The following is a 27,236-nucleotide window of genomic DNA, read 5'->3' as shown; positions in this document are numbered from 1 at the left end:
AAAACACGTTGGAGCATAGCAGCACACAGAGAGACAAATTATTTAGTTTGTTCTGAACACCGTCATAAGAAGTCTCATTCTATGTGGATACCAGTATATTACTTTGTATATAAAAACATGAAGAAAACAAGGCCTGCATGTTTTCCTTTGAAAGGCTGTTCTCATGTTACGTTAATGATTAGAGAAAGTCTGCAAAAACATTTATATATCTTGAAAGCGATCTATTGACAAGGTCGGATAAACTGCAAACCACACTTTGGTTTAGTTACTGCCACCAATTGGTAATATTAGCACTTTCGTACCAAAGCCAATACTGATTATATTTTTCATCTCCCCCCAACAGGATCTGGTCAGAAAAGGGATCCCCCACCACTTCCGGGCGATAGTATGGCAGTTGCTATGCAATGCCCAGAACATGCCTATCAAAGACCAGTACTCTGAGCTGCTGAAGATGACATCACCCTGCGAGAAGCTGATTCGCCGGGACATCGCCCGGACCTACCCTGAGCACGAGTTCTTTAAGGAGGACAGCTTGGGACAGGAAGTACTCTTCAATGTCATGAAGGTGAATGCTTTATAGGTTTGCATAGAAAATAAAAAATCTAGAATCAAGGAGTAAGCTACGAGGGAATCCTCTAACCTGGAACTCTTCAACTGGGATAAAAAAAATATTTGGAGAAAGTTATTGGAATTCTGCAACCCTTACGCGCAACAGATTGCTTTACAGTGTGGTCTGGAGTTGTTTTAGCGGTTAGCTCCTGCGCCTTCAGCACTTAGACACTGACTATACCAAACATTACGAACACCTTTCTAATATTGAGTTGCACTCCCCCCACCTACCTTGTTGCCCTCAGACCTGCCTCAATTCATCGGGGGCATGAACTCTATAAGTTGTCGGAAGTGTTCCACAGGGATGCTGGCCCATGTTGACTCCAATGCGTCCCACAGTTGTCAAGTTGGCTGGATTTCCTTTAGGTGGTGGACCATTGTTGATACACACGGGAAACTGTTGAGCGTAAAAAAATAAATAAACTGCAGCGTTGCAGTTCTTGACACAAACACCCCCCACCCCAATTGTCTCAAGCCTTAAAAATCCGTATTTAACCTGTCTCCTCCCCTTCATCTACACTGATTTGAAGTGGATTTAACACATGACATCAATAATGGATCACAACGTTCACCTGGTCATGGAGAAAGCATGTGTTCTTAATGTTTTGTATACTCAGTGTATAATTCTAACTGGAATTAATCCTGGACCATCTTTCGACAAATCTTTCCTGTCTGTCTCCAACTATCTGTCCTATCAGCCTGGTCCCATATACATTTATGCTCTTGGCAGGATAGCACCGACAGACTGGCAATCTGCCGACTGTCCTGTCAATAGAAGACAAAGAAGAATGCGTTAGAGCACTGCTTTTATTCTTCTCATGAGCCAGAGCCAGAATTGTTCTAGAAAAGCTGTTTCTCAACCCAATGGAGTAGTAATTCATTAGGTTTTAATGGGAGCCAGTAGCCCTGCTTCGTGCTGAATTGCTTGAACACAGGGCAGAAAGTGTTGAGTCCACAGTTACACCTTGACCCTGGAAAACCTTAGCTGGGACAGTTTCTCATAGGCCCAGACTTGCATGCCAAGTGGCACAATATTCCTCTATAAAGTGCACTACTTTTGGTCAAAAGGAGTGCTCCATGTAGGGAATAGGGTGCCATTTGGGATGCAGCCCCAGAGTGCTTAGCTCTCCTCATGACCATGGCTGAAGACTGATCCGAGGTCACTTCCTGTTGTTGTTGCAGGCCTACTCTCTGGTGGACCGGGAGGTCGGTTATTGTCAGGGAAGTGCTTTCATCGTCGGACTGCTGCTCATGCAGGTAATAATGGGACTAGGACACACACACGATGTGTTATGGTCACATGTAACCTTCCACTACACACATCGACAGACTCATTATATTGACCAGAGTACATTTTCTTGAGAACTGTGTACTAAGAGTTGTGTGTTTTTCATGACCACTGGTAAATTGTGTGGTGGTGATTTAACTTGTATTATAATATGTCTAATTTTGTATTGTGTGAAGTTTGTGTTTTATGTATATGAGGAAGACCTTTTTTTATTAAAGGTTTAATTAAGTTGTGAGATTAAGCCTTGTCCCGTACTGAAAAACATTGTCAATGAAAAATCTCCATTGAAGGTATATTTTAGTCTGGGACTTGGCTTAAACTCTCTCTCTCTCTCTGTGTTTGTGTGGTCTAGATGGTGTATGAGGAGGTCTTTTGTTGAAGGTTAAAGGAAACTGTTTGTTGATCTTTGTGTTTGTTTGATGGTGTCCCCCTCACCAGATGCCTGAGGAGGAGGCGTTCTGTGTGTTCGTGAAGCTGATGCAGGACTACAGACTGAGAGAACTGTTCAAACCCAGTATGGCTGAGCTGGGACTCTGCATGTACCAGTTTGAGTTTATGATCCAGGTAAGACCTGATTTGGGTTCGATACATGAATGAATGGCAAACCTTTTTACAGAGCAATATTGACGTACAGCAGCACTCCCCAAGACTCCTTACATTCTGACTAGACCGGGCGCGGGTGTGCTTCCGCGTGCGCCATCGAGCGCATGTTGATTTTGTCCATCCACACCAGACGCGATCAGGACACGCAGGTTGAAATATCAAAACAAACTCTGAACCAACTATATTAATTTGGGGACAGGTTGAAAAGCATTAAACATTCATGGCAATTTAGTTAGCTAGCTTGCTGTTGCTAGCTAATTTGTCCTGGGATATAAACATTGGGTTGTTATTTTACTTGAAATGCACAAGGTCCTCTACTCCGACAATTAATCCACAGATAAAAGGGTAAACCAAGTTAGTTTCTAGTCATCTCTCCTCCTTCAGTCTTCTTCTTTGGACTTTATTATTGTGATTGGCAACCAACTTTAAGGTGTATCACCACCACCAACTGGACTGGAGTGTGGACCTCAGTTCATCTTTCAATCACCCACGTGCGTATATGCTCCTAAAAACCAATGAGGAGATGGGAGAGGCGGGACTTGCAGCGTGTCAAGCGTCACAAATAGAACCTAGTTTTATTTTAGCGCCTGACTACGCAGACACTCATTGAGACGCGAGCAGTTCGGATGCAATGATTGAACAACATGTATGTGTACATTTATTTTGCAGCACTCGCACAGGTAACGCATGCAGCACGGTCAGCATGTCAGAACAAATTATATAGTAATCATTTAGCAGACGCTCTTATCCAGAGCGACTTACAATTAGTCAATGTGTCATGATAATGTGACATCTTTATTCAAGATCATGTTTTATTCTATTCATATCTCCCTCTATCTCCGACCCACCGTTTCACCCCCTCCTTTAGGAACTTCTCCCAGACCTCCATATCCACTTCCAGGCCCAAAGTTTCCACACCTCTATGTACGCCTCCTCCTGGTTCCTCACCATCTTCCTCACCTCCTTCCCTCTCCCTGTTGCTACCAGGATCTTTGACATCTTCATGTTAGAGGTGAGTCCAGTTAAAGGTGCAATCCCCGTCGCCCAACTGTATGCCAAAATTGGTGGCAGGGCTGCCATTTTGCTGATAAACTAAACCCAGATTGCCGCTTTTAAAGAACGTCTGATTTACTCATGTTTGACAATCTACTTCTAGTCAAGTGAGTCCAGAATAGTTTTTATTACAGCCAACACAAGGGTCTGTGAGGAAATGCAAGCAATTGGCGCCCACTGGTGGCCTTGGCATAAAGGACACATTGGAATATCTTATGGACTAAACTTCAATTTCACCTTGGTAACGCAGTGTTCTGTGCGGTACTAGATAACGCAATGTTATGATAATGGAATGCTTGTCTCAGGGTCTGGAGATAGTGTTCCGTGTGGGGCTGGCCATCCTACAATTGAACCAGGCAGAACTCATACAGCTGGACATGGAGGGAATGTTACAGGTATGACTGAGCAGCCATAACCATTATAATTACAACCCTGTCGGAGTTAATGCACACAATTATGCATTCAATTCAAACTTTTTTCATCCCAGAGGGGCAATTATTGCCGGCAGGCACAAGATACATAGTCTGGTCCCAGATCTGTTTCTTCTGTTTGTGACAATGGCCGTAGGCATTGGCAAGATGGCACAAACTGATCTGGAACCAGGCTATAGGATACAGATTGAAAGACAATAAACATACACTTGAAGTTTCTTTGTGTGAGCATGTCTGTCTCGTACTCACCCAATCGTTACGTCTCGCCCTGCTCTGCTGTAGCACTTTCAGAGGGTCATCCCTCACCAGCTGGAAAGTGGACCAGACAAGGTCATCCTCGCTGCTTATAACGTCAAGTACAACGCCAAGAAGATGAAGAAGTGAGTACTACGCTTCTGCTCGCTCCTTGGACTCTAGGCCTGGTTACTGTAAAAGCACATCTGTGACTGCAGATGTAATTGATGTGTTCCTTGAGCTGTTATGGCAACGGTAGTTACAGTGTGATGGAGATGAGTGCTTGCTGCAAGTACACGTGTTGCAAGTGCGCTGTATTGATGCTGTATGACCCCTGTTTTCAGGTTAGAAAAGGAATACACTACAATCAAAACTAAGGAGATGGAGGAGCAGGTGGAGATTAAGGTGAGTGGTGGAGCAGTAGGTATGTGTTTAGTTTGAAACATGTTTTAAACTTACCAGGATATCAGTCAAGGCAGTAGTATTTTTCACTCTTATAGACATCAGTACGGGTCAATTTGATCACTATTAGCAGTTGATCACTATAACCGCACTCCGTAAGCTGAGTTCACTGTACTTAAAACCCCAGGTATGTATGATCTTTTTTATTTGTGTTCTGTGTCCTTGTGTTGCAGAGGTTGCGCACAGAGAACAGACTGCTGAAACAGAGGATAGACACACTGGAGAAAGTGAGTGAAACGAAGGAGGTGGAGGAGGGTGGTAAACAGGTGGAACCATGGCTCTCCTTTGCCATCCTATGTCATGACACCAGTCATAATAATAATACGCCATATTATACCAGTGAACCTTTTTGTCAGGGCCATTCACACAACAAGACCATAACCCCCTACCATGCATTAACCCATCAAGTGCTTGTTCATGCATCATGTGTCTGTCATTGTTCACTAAAGACTCGTGGGTCTTGTTGTTACTAACTGGCCTGTGCTGCTGTTGGGCTGTCTGTCCATTTTACAAGACAACACTAGAATTCTCACTCACTGACAGTGTATATCTTATTGGGTGAAAGGATCCTAGTTGGCTTTGGAATGCAAGTCTTACGTTGAGATGCATGTCTCAGTCTTGAGATCCACGCTCAGGACCAGGTAAGATTAAGACCACTTTATTGGTCGATTGCACACTAGGTCCAACCGAAATTTGACTTCCGCTTTTAACTCAACCCCGCCGAATGGCACATGCGTACACGTGCAGGTTTTTGGAGAGGTGCGGGGTGGCTGCCACACTGGAAACCCGGGGAGCTGTTGTTGTGGAGTGTTAAGTGCCTTGCCCGAGGGCACAATGGCAGGCAATGGCATCTAGGATTTGATACCAGCAACCCTCTGGTTGCCAGCTCACTTCACATCAGACCCTCTGAGACTATAGCTGGCTGTGGAGCTCTAAAAGGCTACATTCAGTGATGGCTGTTGACTCCTGGGATGATGCAGAGCAGCACTGCATGCCAGAGTGCACGGCTGCCATTGTTGTGCATGTTGTTGGGATCTTCCGGTATGTTTGTCTGAGCACAAAGATACAGGCACTGCCAGGCCTGGTCAGAGTACCAGGACACCGTGCATGAGGCCTGGGCAGAGGACTGCCTGAGTATCTGTCCCAAACAACCAGGCTCTGTCTAGAGGCATAACCACTCACTTACTCATATCACAGTATCGCTTCAAATCCAGTCAAAGGCTGCAACTTCTCATACCCGAAATATTAACTGGAATTGCTCAAAAGCTTCTAAAGTGTAACCATGCGGCACTTAAGAACCTAAAAAGGCATGGCTACATCCTAAAAATAAATGCTGCTTATAGCGAACTTCTTAGTCTTATTTTTCTCTTGGCCCTGTTTAGCCCTCGCCTTCTGCTTTGCCTGTGTGAAACTCATCACCTTGTTGTCTGTCACCCTCACCACCTAATTCTCACTGTCACCACTTTACCCCCACAACCTTTTCACTACACCTCAAGACCATGTTCCTTTTCTACCTCCCATACTTATAAAATAACTTGGACACTATGGCGCAATTGTTAACTTCTCCCGTTGACATCAATGCATGGCTAACTGAAAATTTGACTTATGTGGAATTTAGGATTCACATTGTAATTGGTTGCCAAAACAACGGAGGAAGGAAAATGAACATTGAGTTTCCCTTTATAAAAACCAAATCAAGTGCTTGTCTGTTTTTTTTCTGTTATAACTGTGTTCTTTGGTCTTTCGTTCTGTGCTTCTCTCTCTTGTGGATATTTCTGTTTTGTAGGAAAGTGCTTCCTTGGCAGATAGATTGATCCAGGTATAAACTTCATTTTCTCCTCCACTATCCCCCCTCATCCCTCTTACATTGCACTTTCCCATCTCAAATGTCTGTATCTCGATGTAGTGTTGCATGCTAATGATTTGACCTTTAAATGATAGCACAATAAATGTCCAAATTATTTTTTTAAATAAATGAATGTAAAATAAGGACATGGAAATCAGATCGCTTTGGTGAAATCTAGGATTCAAGAAGTGCATGTAATCACCCATAACAGCATGCCTAAGTATCTTGAACCATGCCAAAAGAAAATGCTTAGAGCTATCAATTCGAGTCCACCAAAGAGACTCAATCTTAAACTTTTGCAGAGAGAAAAAACAGCATGCGTTTTAAAATTAAAAACCTCCAATCCTGCTTTATTTATATCATCTTTGATATGCCCACCCCTTCCGTTCATCCCACCCTCGTGGTGCTCCCTGCTCACCCCAATGTCGGTTGGTAATGTCCTAAAGGGACAAGTGACACACGCCCAGGAGGCAGAGGAGACCTACCTTGTCATGCGGGAGCTGGCCACGGTCAGGCAGCAGAGCGAAGAGGCCACAGCTCAACTGGAGCTGGCACAGAGCACCATCAGGGAGCTCCAGCAGAGACCACTATTGGTAAGGAGTAACACAGTGCTCATGTTCCTGTATGGCTCAGTTGATTTAGTCTGGCGATGACAATTCCAGGGATCGCATTCACATACTACAAATGTATGCACTTACTGTACTGGAAGGCGCTTTGGATTAAAGCTCCTGCTAAGTGGCACATATTACAGTGCCACCTCTGGTAGGGATGATCATCAGCCCAGGCCTGGTCAACCCTCCATCCATCAGGCTCGGATCAGTGATCTGGTCTCCATGTCTGACTCAGGCACAGGATATTGAGATTGTTGAAATGTCTCCTGATGTGGCGCAACTATTTTGGCTTGTTGGTGTTCACTATTTAATGATTTCGTATAAAGCCCTAGGTCAGATAGTCATGCGATTGAATAAGATGCAGCTTTTGTTTTAACACTGGATGCATGGGCAGTGACTGAATACAGAGTTTCTTCTGTCCACATTTCATGTCTTGAGAACTAGCCATGTATACAGTGCCTTTGGAAAGTATTCAGACCCCTTGACTTTTTCCATATTTTGTGAGGTTACATCCTTATTCTAAAAATGATGGAATGTTTTTTTTCAGCAATCTGCACACAATACCCCATAATGACATAGCAAAACCAGGAGTTTCTCCCATTCTTCTCTGCAGATCCTCTCAAACTCTGTCAGATTGGATGAGGAGCGTTGCTGCACAGCTATTTTCAGGTCTTTCCAGAGATGTTCTATCGGGTTCAAGTCCGGGCTCTGGCTGGGCCACTCAAGGACATTCAGAGACTTGTCCCGAAGCTACTCCTGCGTTGTCTTGGCTGTGTGCTTAGTGTCGTTGTCCTGTTGGATGGTGAACCTTCACCCCAGTCCTGAGGCCTTGAGCGCTCTGGAGCAGGTTTTCATCAAGGATCTCTCTGTACTTTGTGCCGTTCATCTTTCCCTCGATCCTGACTAGTCTCCCAGTCCCTGCCTCTGATAAACATCCCCACAGCATGATGCTGCCCCCACCATGCTTCATCGTAGGGATGGTGCCAGGTGTCCACCAGACGTGATGCTTGGCATTCAGGCCAGAGTTCAATATTGGTTTCATCAGACCAGAGAATATTGTTTCTCAACCATAAAGGCCTGGTTGGTGGAGTGCTGCAGAGATGGCTGTCCTTCTGGAAGGTTCTCCCATCTCCACAGAGGAACTCTGGAGCTCTGTCAGAGTTACTATCAGCTTCTTGGTCACTTCCCTGACCAAGGCCCTTCTTCCCCGATTGCTCAGTTTGGCCGGGCGGCCAGCTCTAGGAAGAGTCTTGGTGGTTCCAAACTTCTTCCATTTAAGAATGATGGAGGCCTCTGGGTTCTTGGGGACCTTCAATGCTGCAGAAATGTTTTGGTACCTTTCCCCAGATCTGTGCCTCAACACAATTCTGTCTCGGAGCTCTACGGACAATTCCTTCGACCTCATGACTTGTTTTTTCTCTGACTTACACTGTCAACTGTGGGACCTTATATAGACAGGTGTGTACCTTTCCAAATCATGTCCAATCAATTGAATTTGTGATTATTGTGATGTTGCTATTGTAAATGTTTGTAGGCCTATGTAGCCAAATAATTTTTCAGGTGTTCTACTCTGCTAGCCAGCACCTCGCCTAAATTGGTGTGCGTTTCTTTCGCCTCTAGATCAATTAATTTAATTTACCACAGGTGGATTCCAAGTTGTAGAAACATCTCAAAGACGCACCTGAGCTCAATTTCGAATCTCTTAGCAAAGGGTCTGAATATTTATGTAAATGTATTTTAGTTTTTTATTTGCAAAAATGTCTAAACCTGTTTTCGCTTTGTCATTATGGGGTATTGTATGTAGATTGCTGTTGTAGATTGCTGTTGTATGTAGATAATTTTTGTTTTTTAATCCATTTTAGAAAAAGGCTGTAACGAAATGTGGAATAAGTCAAGGTGTCTGAATACTTTCCGAAGGCACTGTATGTATATCCTGTGTTGGCAATGTTTACTTTTCACACTTAATCAAAATATGTACGCTGCTTAGCAACAAATTCGCAGTCAGTGAATGTGACAGTGGAGATGGATTCTCGCCACCTCTTCACTGCAGACCACAAACTCTCTTCTTACTCTATACAGAATGATCCTGTTTCAATGCATTACTTCAAATTGGGGCATGCTGTTTGCGCAGTGCAACCACCTTTTGCAGTCATTAGCATACTCCTGGAAAGGATTCATGAATTTATAAGGAGCTGCTGTGGGTGTATGTAATGTGGAGTCAGAGCTGTGTGTGTGGTACCCCAGTGGGACCCTATCTTGGTGCTAAACAGACCCTTTAATATTGATGAGCTGATTTAGTGAAACGTGTTGTGATGTCTGCACTGCAGTGTTTTACATAATGTGCTCTCTTGCTCTGACAATGAGCTGCTATACCCATTAAACATTTATAATGATTTGGGAGAGTGAGGCTAATTTGCTGTCCTCTGTGGAAATCAAGGATGAAATTGAGAATATGTTTTTGAAAGTGAGGCGCTATACTGCTTGGTGTATTTGAGGGGTTGTTAGTGGTGTGCAATTTAATAAGTTAGATAGCTACTTCTACGTTCCAGCACAATAACAATGCATTTCTCATGTTGATTGCTCAAGTGTTATATATTTTTTTTTACAATACTATGTTCATATATACAAATATATTAAATGAAAAGATATAACATTTATATTGTTTAGAAACAATGTGTGTATTGTAATTTGATTTTAAGTAGGTCATTTGAATATCCAGTGTTATTTCGAGATTCTAACGCATTCCTACTCAGACTAACCTAAAGGACACTACTGGCCAGTTTCCCGGAGACCAATAAAGCCTAGTCCTGGACTATAATGCACCATAAATGGAGATTCTCCATTGACTAATTTTAAGTCTGGGGAAACAATTTCAAAAGGTGTATCAAATAATATTTCTTCCTCACTCTCTCCTGGTCCTCCCTCTCCTTTCTCCCTACTGTAGAAGGGCATCCCCTGCTACACAGAGGAGTCTATCCTGCAGCTGGAGAGAGAGCTGGTTCAGGCCAGGCTAAAGGAGGCAGAGTCCCAGTGTGCCCTCAAAGAGATGCAAGACAAGATCCTGGACATAGAGAAGGTGTGTTACCTGGCTCAGACTGTCTCATGAATTCACTCACTGTCACAGTGCTGCCTAGTCCAACTCCTCTGTCAGGCATTCCACCTGGAATAGGTAAACATTGTGGGATATTGCAGATAGAAATGTCATGACTAGAGCTGATGTGATTCCGTTTCTGCATGTAGAGACTAGAGGCATGTTTGTTCTACATTAGGGATGCAAATTTCATAAAATGATGCTGCCGACTAACTGACCCCCATTAACCAGTTAACAGGTTACATTTGTTTTGTAAAATTATGTGACCAACAGAAAATAATATGCATGCCTACAAGGAATTGGGACGATACCAGTATTGCAATACTCGTTAGTATCATGGCAAAGACATAAAATGCGAAGCGGATTTAACTTTGAGGAAAACAGCCCTAATGTTGGAAACAAACGACGTCTTCATCCAGAGTCACATTTATTTAGGGGTCTATTCAATCCACATTGTGGAAATTCATCATTACGTGTGAGTGATTGAATTTTGTAATTGAAAATTGTTTTACAATACAAAACATACAAACACACACAAACATCCACACCCATATCTCCAGCACCCGCATCACTCTCCGCCACATGACCTCAAACTGCACCATTTTGTTTCTGACCGTTGCCCACGCACTTTCAACATTTAGATAATAAAGCATTTGGCCTTTCCATTGTGTTAACGATGGAGGATAGGTTGATTTATTTATTTATTTTCCAGTTAAGTATACGTTTTTCAAGATTGACGAGAAAAGTATTGTCCAACCCATCGAGTGTCTGACTGCACCCTCAGTGAGAATTGTGTCTCTTGTGTAATACATGTGAAAGTAAGGCGGTGTGGTCCGGTACGCTGTTCCGTCCATAAGAAGCCGTGTGGGTACGCCGTTCCGTCCATAAGAAGCCGTGTGGGTACGCCGTTCCGTCCATAAGAAGCCGTGTGGGTACGCCGTTCCGTCCATAAGAAGCCGTGTGGGTACGCCGTTCCGTCCATAAGAAGCCGTGTGGGTACGCCGTTCCGTCCATAAGAAGCCGTGTGGGTACGCCGTTCTGTCCATAAGAAGCCGTGTGGGTACGCCGTATCGTCCATAAGAAGCCGTGTGGGTACGCCGTTCCGTTAAAACATGAGCCTGTCACGCCGTTCCGGTAAAACATGAGCCTATCACAATAATGAAAACAAAATGTCTAAAACGGTTGGCTATTACACCATTATTTATCGCTCGCATATGAGGCATGAAAAATGAGCGAATGGACTTGAAAACATGCGGTAGGTGTATAGCCTACGTTCTAAAATGTGATGTGGTTCAACAAGAACATTGACATTTGGCCGAGGCAGAGATAAGTGGCCGACAGGAGACGCGCGACGACAGCTGTGAAGGCATTAATTCTGGTCTAATGAAAATCGGCAAATGTCATGACACTTTTGGGGGGGGGTTTTGTAAAAGATGTCTCCTTCCATTCACCACTGTTTGGAGGCAGGAAATAAGTTGTGAGTGGATGAACGTGCGCGGGTAGCCTAGTAAAATAGCCTTTTGAAGTGATTGACAATTAGTTTAAAACATCATGACTGGTTGTGTTTATGCCACAATAAAAGGTCATACATTTTAAAAGTTAAATGACACATCTTTATGACCCACATATATGCTATTGAGTTAATAGGGATTCTAAATATAATTCTATGATTAGGCCCCACGGCCGGCCTGCCCATTAGGCAGGATTAGAAAGCTGCCTAGAGCGGCAGTTCGACGAGGGCGCCATTTTCTGAGCTAAAGATGCACCTCCAACAACACATAACACCTTACATTATTCTGCCTCAAAACAATAACTTCTCTCACCCAGTGGCATGAGGGCTATTTAAGTGAGCGCTGATGCTGCCCCATGATAAGTAGTGCCCACTTGGCCAAAGGCAGGGGCTCAAAATATTTAGCTTGTCCATGCCCAGCGTGCCTTGCCAGGGTGATGTTGGAGAGACTAACGCTCCCTAAAATGTATTTAATATAGACTAAATTATGTAGCCTACGTGTGTTGTTTTTTGTAGCTCATAGACTGGAGACCAAATGTATTATAATGTCACAGGACACTTTTTCAATCATGAACTTATTAATGAGGAGAGCGTGCAGGAGAAAGTAAACTAAACTAAAAAGGCAAGTGGGCGGCATAATGAAACAGGTGGACAGCAAATGGTTCCCAATTCATTTCAACAACATTCCTTCATATTAATTCGACTTCACTAACAGTGAGGGCTTTGTTGGAGCCTATTTCTTCCTATTCAATAAAATAAGAGTTAGGCCTACCTGTTTGACAGAAACAATCATGCTATCCATAGATTTGTCATTAATCCAAATCCTCCAATACTGGCACCATGCACTCCTTAAATACACTACATGACCAAAGGTATGTGGACACCTGCTCGTCAAACATATCATTCCAAAATCATGGCATTAATATGAAGTTGGTCCCCCCTTTTGCTTCTATAACAGCCTCCACTCTTCTGGGAAGGCATCCACTAGATGTTGGAACATTGCTGCGGCCGGGGACTTGCTTCCATTTAGCCACAACATAATTAGTGAGGTCTGTCACTGATGTTGGGCGATTAGGCCTGGCTCGCTGTCCGCGTTCCGATTCATATCAAAGGTGTTCGGTGGGGTTGAGGTTAGGGCTCTGTGCAGGCCAGTCAAGTTCTTCCACACGGATCTCGACAAACTATTTCTCTATGGACCTTGCTTTGTGCACGGGGGCATTGTCATGCTGAAACAGGAAAGGGCCTTCCCCAAATTGTTGCCACAAAGTTGGAAGCACAGATTTCCCTTCATTGGAACTAAGGGGCCTAGCCCGAACCATTAAAAACAGCCATCAACCATTGTTTCTCCTCCACCAAACTTTGCAGTTGGAACTATGCATTGGGGCAGGTAGTGTTCTCCTGGCATCCGCAAAACCCAGATTTGTCCATCGGCTTGCCAGATGGTGAACTGTGATTCATCACTCCAGAGAACGCGTTTCACTGCTCCAGAGTCGTGGCGGCGAGCTTTACACCGCTCCAGCTAACACTTGGCATTGCACATGGTGATCTTAGGCTTGTGTGTGTCTGCTCGACCATGGAAACCCAATTCATGAAGCTCCTGACAAACAGTTCTTGTGTTGACGTTCCTTCGAGGCAGTTTGGAACTCGGTAGTGAGTGTTGCAACCGAGGACAGACGATTTTTACACACTTCAGCACTCGGAGGTCCTGCCCTGGCGTGGTTAAATTTGGTCTGCGGTTGTGAGGCAGGTTGGACATACTGCCAAATTCTCTAAAACAATGTTTGAGTCAGTTTATGGTAGAGAAATTAAAATTATATTCTGGTGGATATTCCTGCAGTTAGCATCCCAAATGCATGCTCCCTCAAAACTTGAGACATCTGTGGCATAGTTGTGTGACAAAACTGCACATTTTAGAGTGGCCTTTCATTGTCCCCTGCACAAGGTGCACCTGTGTAATGTGTATGCTGTTTAATCAGCTTTTTGATATGCCACACCTGTCAGGTGGATTGATTATCTTGGCAAAGGAGAAATGCTCACTAACAGGGATGTAAACAAATGTGTGCCAAACATTTGAGAAGTAAGCTTTTTGTGAGTATGGGACATTTCTGTGATCTTTTATTTTCAGCTCATGAAACATGGGACCAACACTTACTATATCATGGATTTTTTTTACCCAGTAAATTGTTGAGCAATTAGGAAATAAATATGTGGTGAAGTCTTGTATAGCTTTTCTTATTTTGAGGTAAAAAATGAGTAGTCTTTTGTACTGTAGTTGGCAATAGTCATCTCCAGGTGACTTGTAAATTATTTGTAGAGATTACATTTTTCAGACTTTCTGGAGGTTTATTGTCTGGATTTGATCTAATATAGAATTCAAGCTATCTAAAAACACAAAATTTGCCCTGATGGGATATACAATGAAATCAATGTGTATTTTCACCATGTAAGGTATAATTAAACATTAGAAAATGGCCTTCTTGGTCCATGTGCTGGGATATAAGGGAAAATTGTGTATTCTTCTTTATCATGATGCCTAGACCTCTGCTGTTATTACAGTAGGCTGCAGCATAGGCCTCTCCAACCCAGCTCCTCTTTAAATATTACATTTCTCCTTTTTTGAAATGTAACTCTTGCAGGAAAACGACATTTAAGTGTTCAAGAACCATATGTTTTTTTCCCATCATAGAGCCTGCGCACAGTCCATGTAATAAGTAGGATTAATTTGGCTTTGGCTTGTATCAAATTTAAAATCAAAGTTAACCTTGTCTGTTCCGTCTATTATTGAAGAATCAGATAGCAGGCGCTATGCCTTTTTAGGGCTTTTAAGCTCCATCTCCTCTTCTTATGTACCAACAGTCTGTAGATTGTTATTGCACATACATTGGAGAAAGATTGCAACTTAAGTATTGTGGTCAGTTTGCATTACCTAGTAAATTAAAATATAGTGGCTGGTGGGGGTCTACATGGGGAGAGTGGGTCCACCTAGAGACTGGAGTGAGTTGCCCACACACACACCTCAGAGAAATGTTTGATGCCCTCCCAGTCACCTTGTTCCAATCCCTTGGATAGAGCCACCAATAACCACCATTGTGCTTTAGCTATAATGACAACAAGGAATAATGACTTGACATCCTCTCTTAATCTGTCCCGAACTCTTACAGGTTTACAGGTCACAAAAATAAATACAATTACATTGTAGTATAGTTAAATCGTAGCTAGAAAGGTATCCTATTTCCTCGTCTTCCGGTAAGGGCAATATTCAAATTGTTCTAACGTTACTCGTTCTGTGTTCTTGCTGGTCCAATTAATTTTCTAAAGTTTGCAACTTTTCCAAAATGCTAAATTGTTATCTTCGTTCATGCGCACGCCTTGTTTGTGCGTTTCTGACACGATAGCCGCTACTTTCTTTTCGAGCGAATCCACTTTTGTAATGAGATTGTTGCAGTTAATTTGTTTTGTTGTGCATTGAGAGCATTTAGCTTCTTATGGCTGGGGGCAGTATTGAGTAGCTTGGATGAATAAGGTGCCCAGAGTAAACTGCCTGCTACTCAGGCCCAGAAGCTAAGATATGCATATTATTAGTAGATTTTGATAGAAAACACTCTGAAGTTTTTAAAACTGTTTGAATGATGTCTGTGAGTATAACAGAACTCATATGGCAGGCAAAAACCTGAGAAAAAATCCAACCAGGAAGTGGGAAATCTGAGGTTTGTAGGTTTGCCTATCCAATATACAGTGTCTATGGGGTCATATTGCACTTCCTAAGGCTTCCACTAGATATCAACAGTATTTAGAACCTTGTTTGATGCTTCTACTGTGAAGGATGAGGGAATGAGAGTTAATTGAGTCAGGGGTCTGGCAGAGTGCCACGAGCTCACTCAGGCGCGCCCCCGTGAGAGGTAGCTGCGTTCTTTTCCTTTCTAAAGACAAAGGAATTCTCCGGTTGAAACATTATTGAAGATTTATGTTAAAAACATCCTAAAGATTGATTCTATACATCGTTTCACATGTTTCTACGAACTGTAATGGAATTTTTTGACTTTTCGTCTGGCCTGCGTGTCATGAATTTGGATTTTTGACCTAAATGCGCGAACAAAAAGGAGGTGTTTGGACATAAATTATGGACTTTATCGAACAAAACAAACATTTATTTTGGAACTGGGATTCCTGGGAGTGCATTCTGATGAAGATCATCAAAGGTAAGTGAATATTTATAATGCTATTTCTGACTTCTGTTGACTCCACAACATGGCGGGTACCTGTATGGCTTGTTTTTGTTTCTGAGCGCCGTACTCAGATTATTGCATGGTGTGCTTTTTCCGTAAATTTAAAAAAAAAAATCTGACACAGCGGTTGCATTAAGGAGAAGTTTATCTAAAGTTCCATGTGAAACACTTGTATCTTTATCAATGTTTATTATGAGTATTTCTGTAAATTGATGTGGCTCTGCAAATTCACCGGATGTTTTGCAGGCAAAACATTACTGAACATAACGCGCCAATGTAAACTAATATTTTTGGATATAAATATGAACTTTATCGAACAAAACTTACATGTATTGTGTAACATGAAGTCCTATGAGTGTCATCTGATGAAGATCATCAAAGGTTAGTGATTTAATTTTATCTCTATTTCAGCTTTTTGTGACTCCTCTTTGGCTGGAAAAATGGCTGTGTTTTTCTGTGACTAGGTACTGACCTAACATAATCAGATGGTGTGCTTTCGTCGTAAAGCCTTTTTGAAATCGGACACTGTGGTGGGATTAACAAGAAGTTGATCTTTAAAATGGTGTAAAATATTTGTATGTTTGAGGAATTTTAATTATGAGATTTCTGTTGTTTGAATTTGGCGCCCAGCACATTCACTGGCTGTTGTCAAGTCGATCCTGTTAACTTCTTACGGCTGAGATTCCGTTTTTAAGCTACGTTTCCCTGGATAGCCTTGAACTTTTTATTACTGTCGTTTGCGTCTCCAAGTTGCTCGTCGTCTTTTCCTCTGGGGGAAGCCATGGCTTGTCGAATTCATATCGCCGCACCGCTTTACATCTGATTGGTTCGCTGTTGTACAAAACCGATCACTCACACTCCCAGTTGCCTGGGAATAAGTTGAGTTATCGGTTTTAGAGGCTTAATATTCACCCCCTATGCGTCCTATCGGTACACGCATGCGCCTCTCCTGCCAGCGTGATTGAAATTTAAAGTCTTTGTTCCCGCTTTAGTAGAGACTGCATTCACAGTGAACGCTGCTTATGTCGACATAATTGGAAATTACTTTGATATTTTTTTATCGCGAATCGAACGTTTCTGTTTCGTGTTTTTATTTTTGCCATGGAAAAAATATTGCGATACTGGTATCGCCACAGCCCTACAAGGAACATTGTTTTTTGGGGACTTTCATTCAAACATGCAACAATAGCCACGAAGCAATATTATGTAACATGCAACTACTGTAATGAAGCAGCCAATGTGAAGGGACATCTGCCAAAATGCAATTAGCGGAAAACACTGTTCTAAAACACTGTTCTAAAAAGCGCACCTGGTGCAAGTGATTTCATGTGACAGAGATTAAAATCTGAATAGAATCTACATAATATTTTTCTTTCTGTAAATTCCACAACATTGCGCCCTGCTGAACACATCCCTGGTATTTTACTGTCCCTATCCAGCATACTCCACACCCTGAATTTGGGTCTTCGCAGTCATTGTTTTGGTTGTGACTGTTTGTATGTTTCTGTCTCTCTCCTCAGAGGAACACGTCTCTGCCAGATGACACCAACGTAGTGCGGTTGCAGGAGGAGCTGATAGCAGTGAAGCTGAGAGAGGCTGAGGCTGTGACTGGGCAGAAGGAGCTCAGACAACAGGTCAGAGACCTGGAGGAGCACTGGCAGGTAAGGAACAGCTAAATATAGTAAAATATAGTATAAATGTATATGAGGGAAGCTTAGGCTGTGACTGGACTGAAGGAGCTCAGTTGGTAAGAGTCTTGCGTATAGTCCGATCATCTTTGGTTGATTGCGTGCGTCTCCATCTGCTCTTACAGCGTCACCTGGCGCGTACGGCGGGCCGCTGGAAGGACAGCCCTAAGAAGAACGCTATGTCTGAGCTGCAGGACGAGCTAATGAGTGTCAGACTACGGGAGGCTGAGGCCCAGGCAGAGCTCAGAGAGTCACGACAGAGGATGATGGAGCTGGAGACACAGGTCAGAGGGCACACACACAGCTAAGCCTTTGTAGAAATATTAGTAGTCTACCTGTATCTTGACATGCATGTGTGTGCCCTGTTTACATGTATATCCGTCTATCACACCTACACTGACACACTTTGCACGCACACACACAAACATCCACACAGTGCATTCGGAAAGTATTCCAACCCCTTGACTTTTTACACATTATATTAGATTACATCCTTATTCTAATATTGATTAAATTGTTTTTTTCTTATCAATCTACACACAAAACCCCATAATGACAAAAGAGGGTTTTAGACATTTTTGCAAATGTATAAATAAATAAATGATATCATATTTACATAAGTATTCAAACCCTTTACTCAGTACTTTGTTGAAGCACCTTTGGCGGTGATTGCAGCCTCAAGTCTTCTTGGGTGTAACGAAACAAGCTTGGCACACCTGTATTTGAGGAGTTTCTCCCATTCTTCTCTACACAGCTATTTTCCGGTCTCTCCAGGGATGTTCGATTGGGTTCAAGTCCGGGCTCTGGCTGAGACACTCAGGGACTTTGAGACTTGTCCCGAAGCCACTCCTGCGTTGTCTTGGCTGTGTGCTTAGGGTTATTGTGTTGGAAGGTGAACCTTCGCCCCAGTCTGAGGTCCTGAGTGCTCTGGAGCAGGTTTTCATCAAGGATCTCTCTGTACTTTGTTCCATTCATCTTTCCCTGCCGCTAAAACAGCATGATGCTGCCACCACCGTGCTTCACAGTAGGGATGGTGCCAGGCTTCCCCAGACGTGAAGCTTGGCATTCAGGCCAAAGAGTTCAATCTTGGTTTCATCAGACCAGAGAATCTTGTTTTTCGTGGTCTGGGAGTCCTTTAGGTGCCTTTTTGAAAACTCTCATGTGCTTTTTACTGAGGAGTGGCTTCTGTCTGGCCACTCTACCATAAAGGCCTGATTGGTGGAGTGCTGCAGATATGGTTATTGTTCTGGAAGGTTTTCCCATCTCAACAGAGGAGCTCTGTTAGAGTGACAATCGGGTTCTTGGTCACCTCCCTGACCAAGGCCCTTGCTCAGTTTGGCCGGGCGGCCAACTCTAGGAAGGGTCTTGGTGGTTCCAAACTACTTCCATTTAAGAATGATGGAGGCCACTGTGTTCTTGGGGACCTTCAATGCTGCAGAAATGTTTTGGTACCCTTCACCAGATCTGTGCCTCGACACAATTCTGTCTCGGAGCTCTACGGACAATTCCTTCAACCTCATGGCTTGGTTTTTGCTCTGACATGCACTGTCAACTGTGGGAACTTCTATAGACTGGTATTTGCCTTTCCAAATCATGTCTAATCAATTGAATTTACCCTAGGTGGACTCCAATCAAGTTGTAGAAACATCTCAAGGATGATCAATAGAAACAGGATGCACCTGAGCTCAATTTCGAGTCTCATAGCAAAGGGTCTGAATACTTATGTAAATAAGGTATTTCTGTGTAGTTTCTTTTATACCGTTGCAACAATTTCTTAAAACCTTTTTTCGCTTTGTCATTATGGGGTGTTGTGTGTAGATTGAGGAACATGTTTTATTTAATCAATTTTAGAATAAGACTGTAACCTAATACAATGTGGAAAAAGTCAAGGGGTCCGAATACATTCCGAATGCACTGTACATACACTCACCCACCACTAATGCTACTGCCATACTGTTATTATTATTGTTACTTTTATTTATCCTGCTACCAGTCAATTTCTCCTAATCCCTGCCTGCATGTACATATCTACCTCAATACTCCAGTGTCCCTGCACATTGTAAATGTGGTATTGGCACTGACCCTGTATATAACTTCCTTTCTTATTTCTGTTTTATTAGTTATACTTGTTTATATTGAATACTGCACTATTGGGTAGTGCTTGCAAGTTAAGCGTTTCACTGTACTTGTTCATGTGACAAACAAAACTTGAATTTGAGGGTATTCAAATGGCCCCTTTTATTGCATTATCAAATCGCTAGGGGGCAGCAGAAGTACATATTTTTAACTTTCAAAGTATCCGTAGCTCCAGATGTACTGGTGTAAGGCGGTAATGTATTCCAAGTTGAAAAGGGCAGACATTTTAAGTTACTACTTTCAATTGTAGTAGGCGAATAATGATTCAAGATATAGAAATTGTTTAAAATGGGTGGCTTCTTGTGATATAGCAGCGGGGTTGTGTAGTGCATAAACTGCCCCCTCCCAAAATGTACCTTCCATATCCATCCCCGCCTGCAGAACCAGATCCATGGCAACCAGCTGCGTCGGGCGGAGCAGGAGGGCCGGGGCTTTCAGGAGCGTGTGACTGTGCTGACCTCCCAGAACAAGAGCCTGTACGTTCAGCTGCAGGAGATCAAACGCAAACAGGCGGAGATTGAGTGCAAGGTAAGAAAGTTTGCTGTTGGGATGACTAGAACTGGCTGGTGAGGTGGCTTTTTCCATTGATACCCTATTCACACTACTGGGCCGAATAGAGCTGAGCCAACTGAACTGTGCTGGCCTGGTTATGCTGCATAATGCATCCACCGTAGAATCTGAAACCATGCCAGAAAGGACAATGTGAATATTTCTCAATCACTGGTTTGATAAGTTGTCAAAAATCATTATTTTATCTGATCTGTTGCCTCCTGTTAAGATCAGATCTTCAGGTTCTGAGCAGGGAAGCAGTTTGTTTTGCTTTTGACTTTTTGACATCTTCAGATAACATTTCTGTGCTGGTGAAGGTGTTAAGTGTGTGTGTGTGTGTGTGTGTGTGTGTGTGTGTGTGTGTGTGTGTGTGTGTGTGTGTGTGTGTGTGTGTGTGTGTGTGTGTGTGTGTGTGTGTGTGTGTGTGTGTGTGTGTGTGTGTGTGTGTGTGTGTGTGTGTGTGTGTGTGTGTGTGTGTGTGTGTGTGTTAAACTGCCCTCTGCAGCTCAGCAACACCCCTTTTCTCTCTGGGATTTCCTCAGGAACCATACTAAACTGTAATAAATAAAATGCTTCCCAGGGGCAATGGCTGTTAACATGTCTTTGGTAACACTAGAAAGATTACTTCAGCAGAGGTAATAGGCTAACTGACGTAAATGCAATAGGCTATCTTTTCTACAATGAAGTCTACAATGCGAGTTAACATTTCACGTTCGGTGACACTCTGGCCTGACAGTGTTTATTTGTTTGTTTCAGAACAAGGAGGAGGTGATGGCGGTGAGGCTGAGAGAGGCTGACAACATTGCTGCTATGGCCGAGCTGCAGCAACATATCTCTGAACTGGAGATACAGGTGCAGTACTTAATCCCGGCCCCTCTCCGAGTCACACTAGCCTGGCTAGTCATTTTAGCCTAGTCATGGACTAAAGAGAACTTTTAATCTCTATTGAAAGTACTTCATAGCAAGTTTATTATAATAAACAAAAACTGAAACGAAAACTAATTATGGAAAAAAAACAATATAGTAAACTGAAATAAAATTATTAACAAACCTGTTTGAAAAACGAAAACTATCCTGAATATATTATCTTTGACCCCAAAACTAACTAAAATAAAATACAAACCATCATGAATTATGTTCATTCAACTTCTGTGGTTTTCAAGCTTTATTGGGGGGTTTACAAGCTTCTCAATCTGGCGGGTAAATGCGGCCAAGAGATGGCGATGTTTCAAAAAGGCTTTGTTTGTGAATCACGAGCTATCAATAGCCGAAGGGGGGGGGGGGGGGGGGCTAAGTAGCTAATTTGATTCTTCTTACATGGACTACTGAAGTTAAAAAACATTGGGTTGGTGTAAACATGTGCAAGAATTCCATTCCACTATATTTTTTGCACCAGTCTCGACACTTCCTTTTAAAGGGGGGTAACTTCCTGATTTGGCCTCGGTTTAATTTCTCCTCATTAGGAAATGCGACTGAGAACGAGATTTGGGTTTTGGAGGCATGCTTTGATGTTGGTGTGTGTTTGTTTGAACGTGGGAAACGTTTTGTACTTTCACTCTGCCAAAACAGTACACAGTTAGTCACTCACCCTTCTCGATAACTTGAAACATTCTAACCAGGTCTTGTGTCTGGAAGTAGCCTAGACTAGCCAGCAAGCTAGCCAACTTCTTTTGTATATTAGCTTCAGCCGACAGTGACAAAATTGGTTTGACTTTGGATAGCCTATCTGTGGGGCTAGTTAGGGACCGTCAATAAATTACACAATGTAAATGGGACTCATTTTTTTATTTAACTTTTATTTAACTAGGCAAGAACAAATTCTTATTTACAGTGACTGCCTACCAAGAGGCAACAGGCCTCCTGTGGGGACAGGGGCTGGGATAACAAAATAAATATGTGGGACAAAACACGCATCACTACAAAAAGAGATCTAAGACAACACATGGTAGCAACACATGACAGCAACACAACATGGTAGGAGCACAAACAACGTTGTTAGACACAGACAACAGCACGAGGGGCAAAACGGTCGAGGCCACAATGCATCACGTGAAGCAGCCGCAAGTGTCAGTGAGTCCATGATTGAATCTTTGAACGTAGAGATGGAGATAAAACTGTCCAGTTGTTTTTTGCAGCTCGTTCCAGTCACTAGCTGCAGCGTACTGAAAAGAGGAGTGACTTAGGAATGTGTGTGCTTTGGGGACCTTTAACTGAATGTGACTGGCAGAACGGGTGTTTTATGTGAAGGATGAGGGCTGCAGTAGGTATCTCAGATAGGGGGGAGTGAGGCCTAAGAGGGTTTTATAAATAGGAGTCAACAAGTGGGTCTTAAACCGGGAATACGGAGATGGCCAGTTCACAGAAGAGTCTATAGAGTGCGGGCATGTGACCTATAAGGAGCATTGGTGGCAAATCTGATGGTCGAATGGTAAAGAACATCTAGCCGCTCGAGAACACCCTTACCTGCAGATATATCAATTACGTCTCTGTAATCTAGCATGGGTAGGATGATCTTCTGAATCAGTGTTAGTTTAGAAGCTGGGGTAAAAGAGGAGCTATTACGATAGAGGAAACCAAGTCTAGATTTAACCTTAGCCTGCAGCCTGGATATGTGCTGACGCATCAAGAAATCCAGTCAATTGATTGACAAGTTTTTCCTAACACTTTGGATTAACAGGACAGGTTAGAAATTGGCCTATAACAGTTTGGACCAGCTTGTGCTCCCCCTTTAAATAACGGACGCACCGTGGCTGTCTTTCCAGAGAGGACGGGCTCTGCGATGATGGGGTCTGTAACCTTAAAGAAGAAAGGATCTAAACCATCCGACCCAGTTGTTTCTTTTAGGGTCAAGTTTATTAAGGAGCTCCTTTAGCACCTCAGACTCAGTGATTGCCTGCAGGGAGAAGATTTGTAGCGGAGCAGGGGGAAAAGAGGGAGGAGCATCAGGGCTAATTGCATTAGAAGGGCTGGGATAGGATGTGTTGGATGGGCAAGGAGGTGTGGCTGTGTCCAATTAGGAATCCTGACTTAATGAAGTGGTGATTTAAAGAGATCAGTCATACGCTCCTTGTCAGTAACAACCACATCATCAACACTAAGGGACATGGGCATCTGTTAGGTGGAAGGTTTATTCTGCAGGTCTTTCACCATTTTCCAGAACTTCTTGGGGGTAGACCCACAGAGAGAACTGCTCCTAAAAGTAACTAACTTTGGCCTTCCAGATAGCCTAAGTGCACTTATTTCTAATTTGCCTGAACGACAGCCTGAGAATTTGTGTGCCGAGCCTTTTGCCAAATGGGGTTCTTGAGGTGTAGTAACTCTGCCAGATTACAGTCGAACCTGGGGCTAAACTTGTTTTTTTAATTCTAATTTTCTTTATGGGGGTGCGCTTGTTAACAATACCACTGAAAATATCAAAAAAGAAGGTCCAAGCATCTTCGACAGAGAGAATCAAGCTGATTCTATACCAATTTACAGAGGCCTGATCAATAAAGTTTTTCAGCAATCATCTATGGCAAATCAGTACAGGTTGTTTAACTGATCTACCATTACGAACACAAGCTGTAAAACAGTGATCACTAAGATCATTACAGAAAACACCAGACTGGTACCTATCAAGAGTATTTGTGAGGATAACATCAAGGAGAGTAGCCTTTTCTGGGTGTTTGGAGTCATACCTTGTGTGATTGGTAATAATCTGAGATTTAGGTAGTCCCGTTGTTTTAAGACTTGGTGTGGTGGTTTAAGCATGTCCCAGATTAGGTCACCTATTAGGACAAATTCAGACTTAATGTAAGGGGCCAGAAGAGAGCTTAGGCCAGGTAGGTTACAGGCAACAGAGATATTTGAAAGCTTAATGCTTAAAACCACCTAATCAAATTGTTTGAGCACTGAAGGTGATCCTTGGTAAAGATTGCCACTCCACCACTTTTGGAAGATCCGTCTTGCCGAAAAAGGTTATAACCAGAAAGGTTAACATCAGTGTTCAGAACACTCTTTCTTAGTAATGACCAACACATCTGGGTTGGACCTGTGAACCCACACTTTTAATTGATAAATTGTAGGTAATAAGCTTCTAGTGTTAATGTGCAGAAAACCCAGGCTTTTACGAGAGCAGAAATCATCAGAGCACAAGTCATAATTGGGGCAAGCAACAGTAGACGTGACAGGGTGTACATGCACATTGCCGGATATTGTCAGCAGTAATACAATCAGGGCACGGCGGAGGACAGGGAGAGCTTTGTAGTGTTGCTTTTTTTGGCATTTGAATGTGTATCATATGGCAACAAGATCATATTGTACAGCAGTTTCATCAGGTAACATGAATACAAAGCTAGGAGAAGCTTGGGAGAAGCTTTTGTCGGGAGGCTGAGTAGGAGGAGAGGCGTTCAACCTTACCAGACAGGCGCGTTGTTGAGCAGATAAAACGTCCGAAATGAAAAAGCTGAACGGGGAAAAAATGGCAGACGACAAAACCAAGAAGCTGGTAAAAATGCTAAATTCCAAAGCCATATCAAACAGCGAAAAAGTAAACGCTGCATATGTACCAGCAGCATCCTTAGCCAGCAGCCATTTTACAGCAAACAGGAACATGCTAAACTGTGAGGATTATGTGGAGTCATTTCCGTCTCGTTACACACTTTTTAGTTGTCTCATTAAATGCTTTCAATAGTTGTATATGAATTTCAACAATTTAAAGTTCGTTTTTTAAGTTGTTGAAATGTGGTGGAGCTACTGACGTTTTTAAAATATTGTCCCATATGCATTGTGTTATTTACTGATGGTTCCTAACAAGCCCCATAGGGATATCGAATGTCAAACCAAATTGAGACCATGGGCATTACGATCGGGTTGCATGCAAATGCGGTCCAAATTGATTATTACTTATTACCAGCTGTGGGCAGAATTGAACCCAACCCAAGGACATATCATTTTTTCCCCTAAATATCTCGCAAATCTCTGTTTTGGACGAGACTATGTCCAAGATTATATTATTTACACTTGTGTCTACTTTACACTAGAATAAATGTTTCTGACTCATTGATACCACATAGACCATTTTCAAAAGGAGAAGTTGCTTATTACATACAGTTTTTCTTTAAATCCAAGTCGCATTGAGGTTGACCTTACCTTAACTTGTGAGAACCATAAAGCCATAGAGTTCTCATTTCAACAGTTGACCACAGCGGGGCAAATGTGTAGAACTGTCCTGATGCTCTGTCTAACCATTCAATATGACCGTGTGCAAACCCTCAGAAATATCACTTTCAGAGCACCCCAAAATTATTTTACAAATACAAAATATATATTTATTGTGCGCTGTTTTAATACAAATTCCCACAAAAGGTGTTTTGCATTGTATTTCCTGAGCTAATGTAAATTTGGGAGGGAACAACAACAAAAAACTGTCGGCTCAAAGCTGTTTTAAACAAAAATCCTCAGTGGAAATCTGTGGTTAAACAGTGTATCTAGTGTAAATTGTTTCTAGACTTGACCAAATCACCTCAGCTAATCAAAAGGGACATGGAATGACTCCAATGTAGCATTGGAGTCATGAAGGGCTAAACTAACCTAAGACCTGACCCATCACCTTATGGGTGGCAGGTAGCCTAGCGGTTAAAAGCGTTTGGCCAGTAACCATAAGGTCGCTGGTTCCAATCACCGAGCCGACTAATCTGTCGATGTGCCCTTGAGCAAAACACTTAACCCTAATTGCTCCGGATAAGAGCGTCTGGTAAATTACGACAATGTAAATTACTGCCCCCCAGTTGCAAGAAGTGACATCCCAAAAACACACACACAAAACTATACAACCCAAATGGCTCCTAGCATGCTTTCTGTCCCTAACACTAAAACAATATTATTTTCATACAACTTAAACGAAATAAAAACTAGCAAATCAGGTCTCAAAACTAACTGAAACTAAGCTGAATTCAAATGAAAAAACAAAAACTGAATAGATGTAAAAACAAATATAAAAAAGCAAAACTATAATAACCTTGCTTTAAATTTTGTCCTGCCCATAGCGACTTCTCCTCAACATAAGCCACAATTCAACACTCCGTACCCACTCCATCATCATCTGAGCATTTCGGCTAACTCTGAGTTTACCAGCACTCGACACAGAGACGCACCATACATAGGCCTACAGAAAGGTGTACAGATTGAAGCCCTTATCTATTTGAGTGTTTTCTTCCTTGATGTGAGGAAGAGGGTGGGGTGATTTAAAGCGAAAGCTTTGAAAAAGGCCTGCTTACTGCAGAGGTGAGGAGTGCACCAAGAAACTATGATCATCTCCAGAAAGGAAAGTGACTCTTGTAGTCTGGCGTATCATAATTTCATATCATACCAACCATGCTCATGCCTGATTGAGTAGTCATTAAAACATGGCACCCTCAGTGGGTTGCCGATTTTTGTTTAGCTCCGACTATGTATTTGGAGATTGAAATCAACCTTTCTCTGAAAGAATTGAACATTATGGAAAAGTAGTTTTTTGGACAGATTGAAGAGAAGTTTACATAGTGTTTAATGTATCAGCAGCAGCTAAACAGATTTTATGCCAGTAGAAAACAACCTATGCATTTCCTGTGCTAGTGATTTGTCAGGTTATTGAAGCCTCGGTGTGGGAATCTTCCTACCGTGCTGCGGTTCTTTATCTAGTGTCCTGAGATTGCTGTTGGTGTCGTCTGTGTGTGAAACTACACCCAAAACAACACTGTGTTAACTCTTAATTCACTTTGGATAAAAGTATTATTACATAGTTTTTCTTATTACAGACAAATGTTTTAGTCCTTGATTATGAGCAGACTAGTTTCAGTGGTAGTATCATCTTCTGTGATCTGAGAAGAAACAGGGGAGGTTGACAGTGATTGCTTCAGTATTTCCACCAGCTCAGTCTG

General features: G+C 42.5%; 1 protein-coding gene across 5 annotated transcripts in view; it reads left to right on the top strand.

Moving 5' to 3' along the window:
• LOC120052614 (ecotropic viral integration site 5 protein homolog) overlaps nt 1-27,236 on the top strand; it is a 109,750-nt gene that overhangs the window by 47,141 nt on the left and 35,373 nt on the right. For 4 of the 5 annotated variants that reach the window (XM_038999635.1, XM_038999631.1, XM_038999633.1 and 1 more), the window contains 15 exons: nt 344-565; nt 1,792-1,866; nt 2,336-2,461; nt 3,369-3,512; nt 3,859-3,948; nt 4,267-4,364; nt 4,563-4,623; nt 4,854-4,907; nt 6,467-6,499; nt 6,973-7,119; nt 10,082-10,213; nt 17,485-17,625; nt 17,778-17,936; nt 20,170-20,316; nt 21,094-21,189. In XM_038999635.1, the coding sequence (XP_038855563.1) occupies nt 344-565; nt 1,792-1,866; nt 2,336-2,461; nt 3,369-3,512; nt 3,859-3,948; nt 4,267-4,364; nt 4,563-4,623; nt 4,854-4,907; nt 6,467-6,499; nt 6,973-7,119; nt 10,082-10,213; nt 17,485-17,625; nt 17,778-17,936; nt 20,170-20,316; nt 21,094-21,189 (1,725 nt within the window). The remainder of the gene's footprint in view (nt 1-343; nt 566-1,791; nt 1,867-2,335; nt 2,462-3,368; nt 3,513-3,858; nt 3,949-4,266; nt 4,365-4,562; nt 4,624-4,853; nt 4,908-6,466; nt 6,500-6,972; nt 7,120-10,081; nt 10,214-17,484; nt 17,626-17,777; nt 17,937-20,169; nt 20,317-21,093; nt 21,190-27,236) is intronic. The other variant, XM_038999634.1, reaches the window with a different exon arrangement.

The sequence above is a fragment of the Salvelinus namaycush genome, chromosome 8 (assembly GCF_016432855.1).
Source record: "Salvelinus namaycush isolate Seneca chromosome 8, SaNama_1.0, whole genome shotgun sequence".
Taxonomy (NCBI): Eukaryota; Metazoa; Chordata; class Actinopteri; order Salmoniformes; family Salmonidae; genus Salvelinus; species Salvelinus namaycush.
Note: the sequence above shows the minus strand (reverse complement) of the source record. Positions and strands in the feature narration are given on the sequence as shown.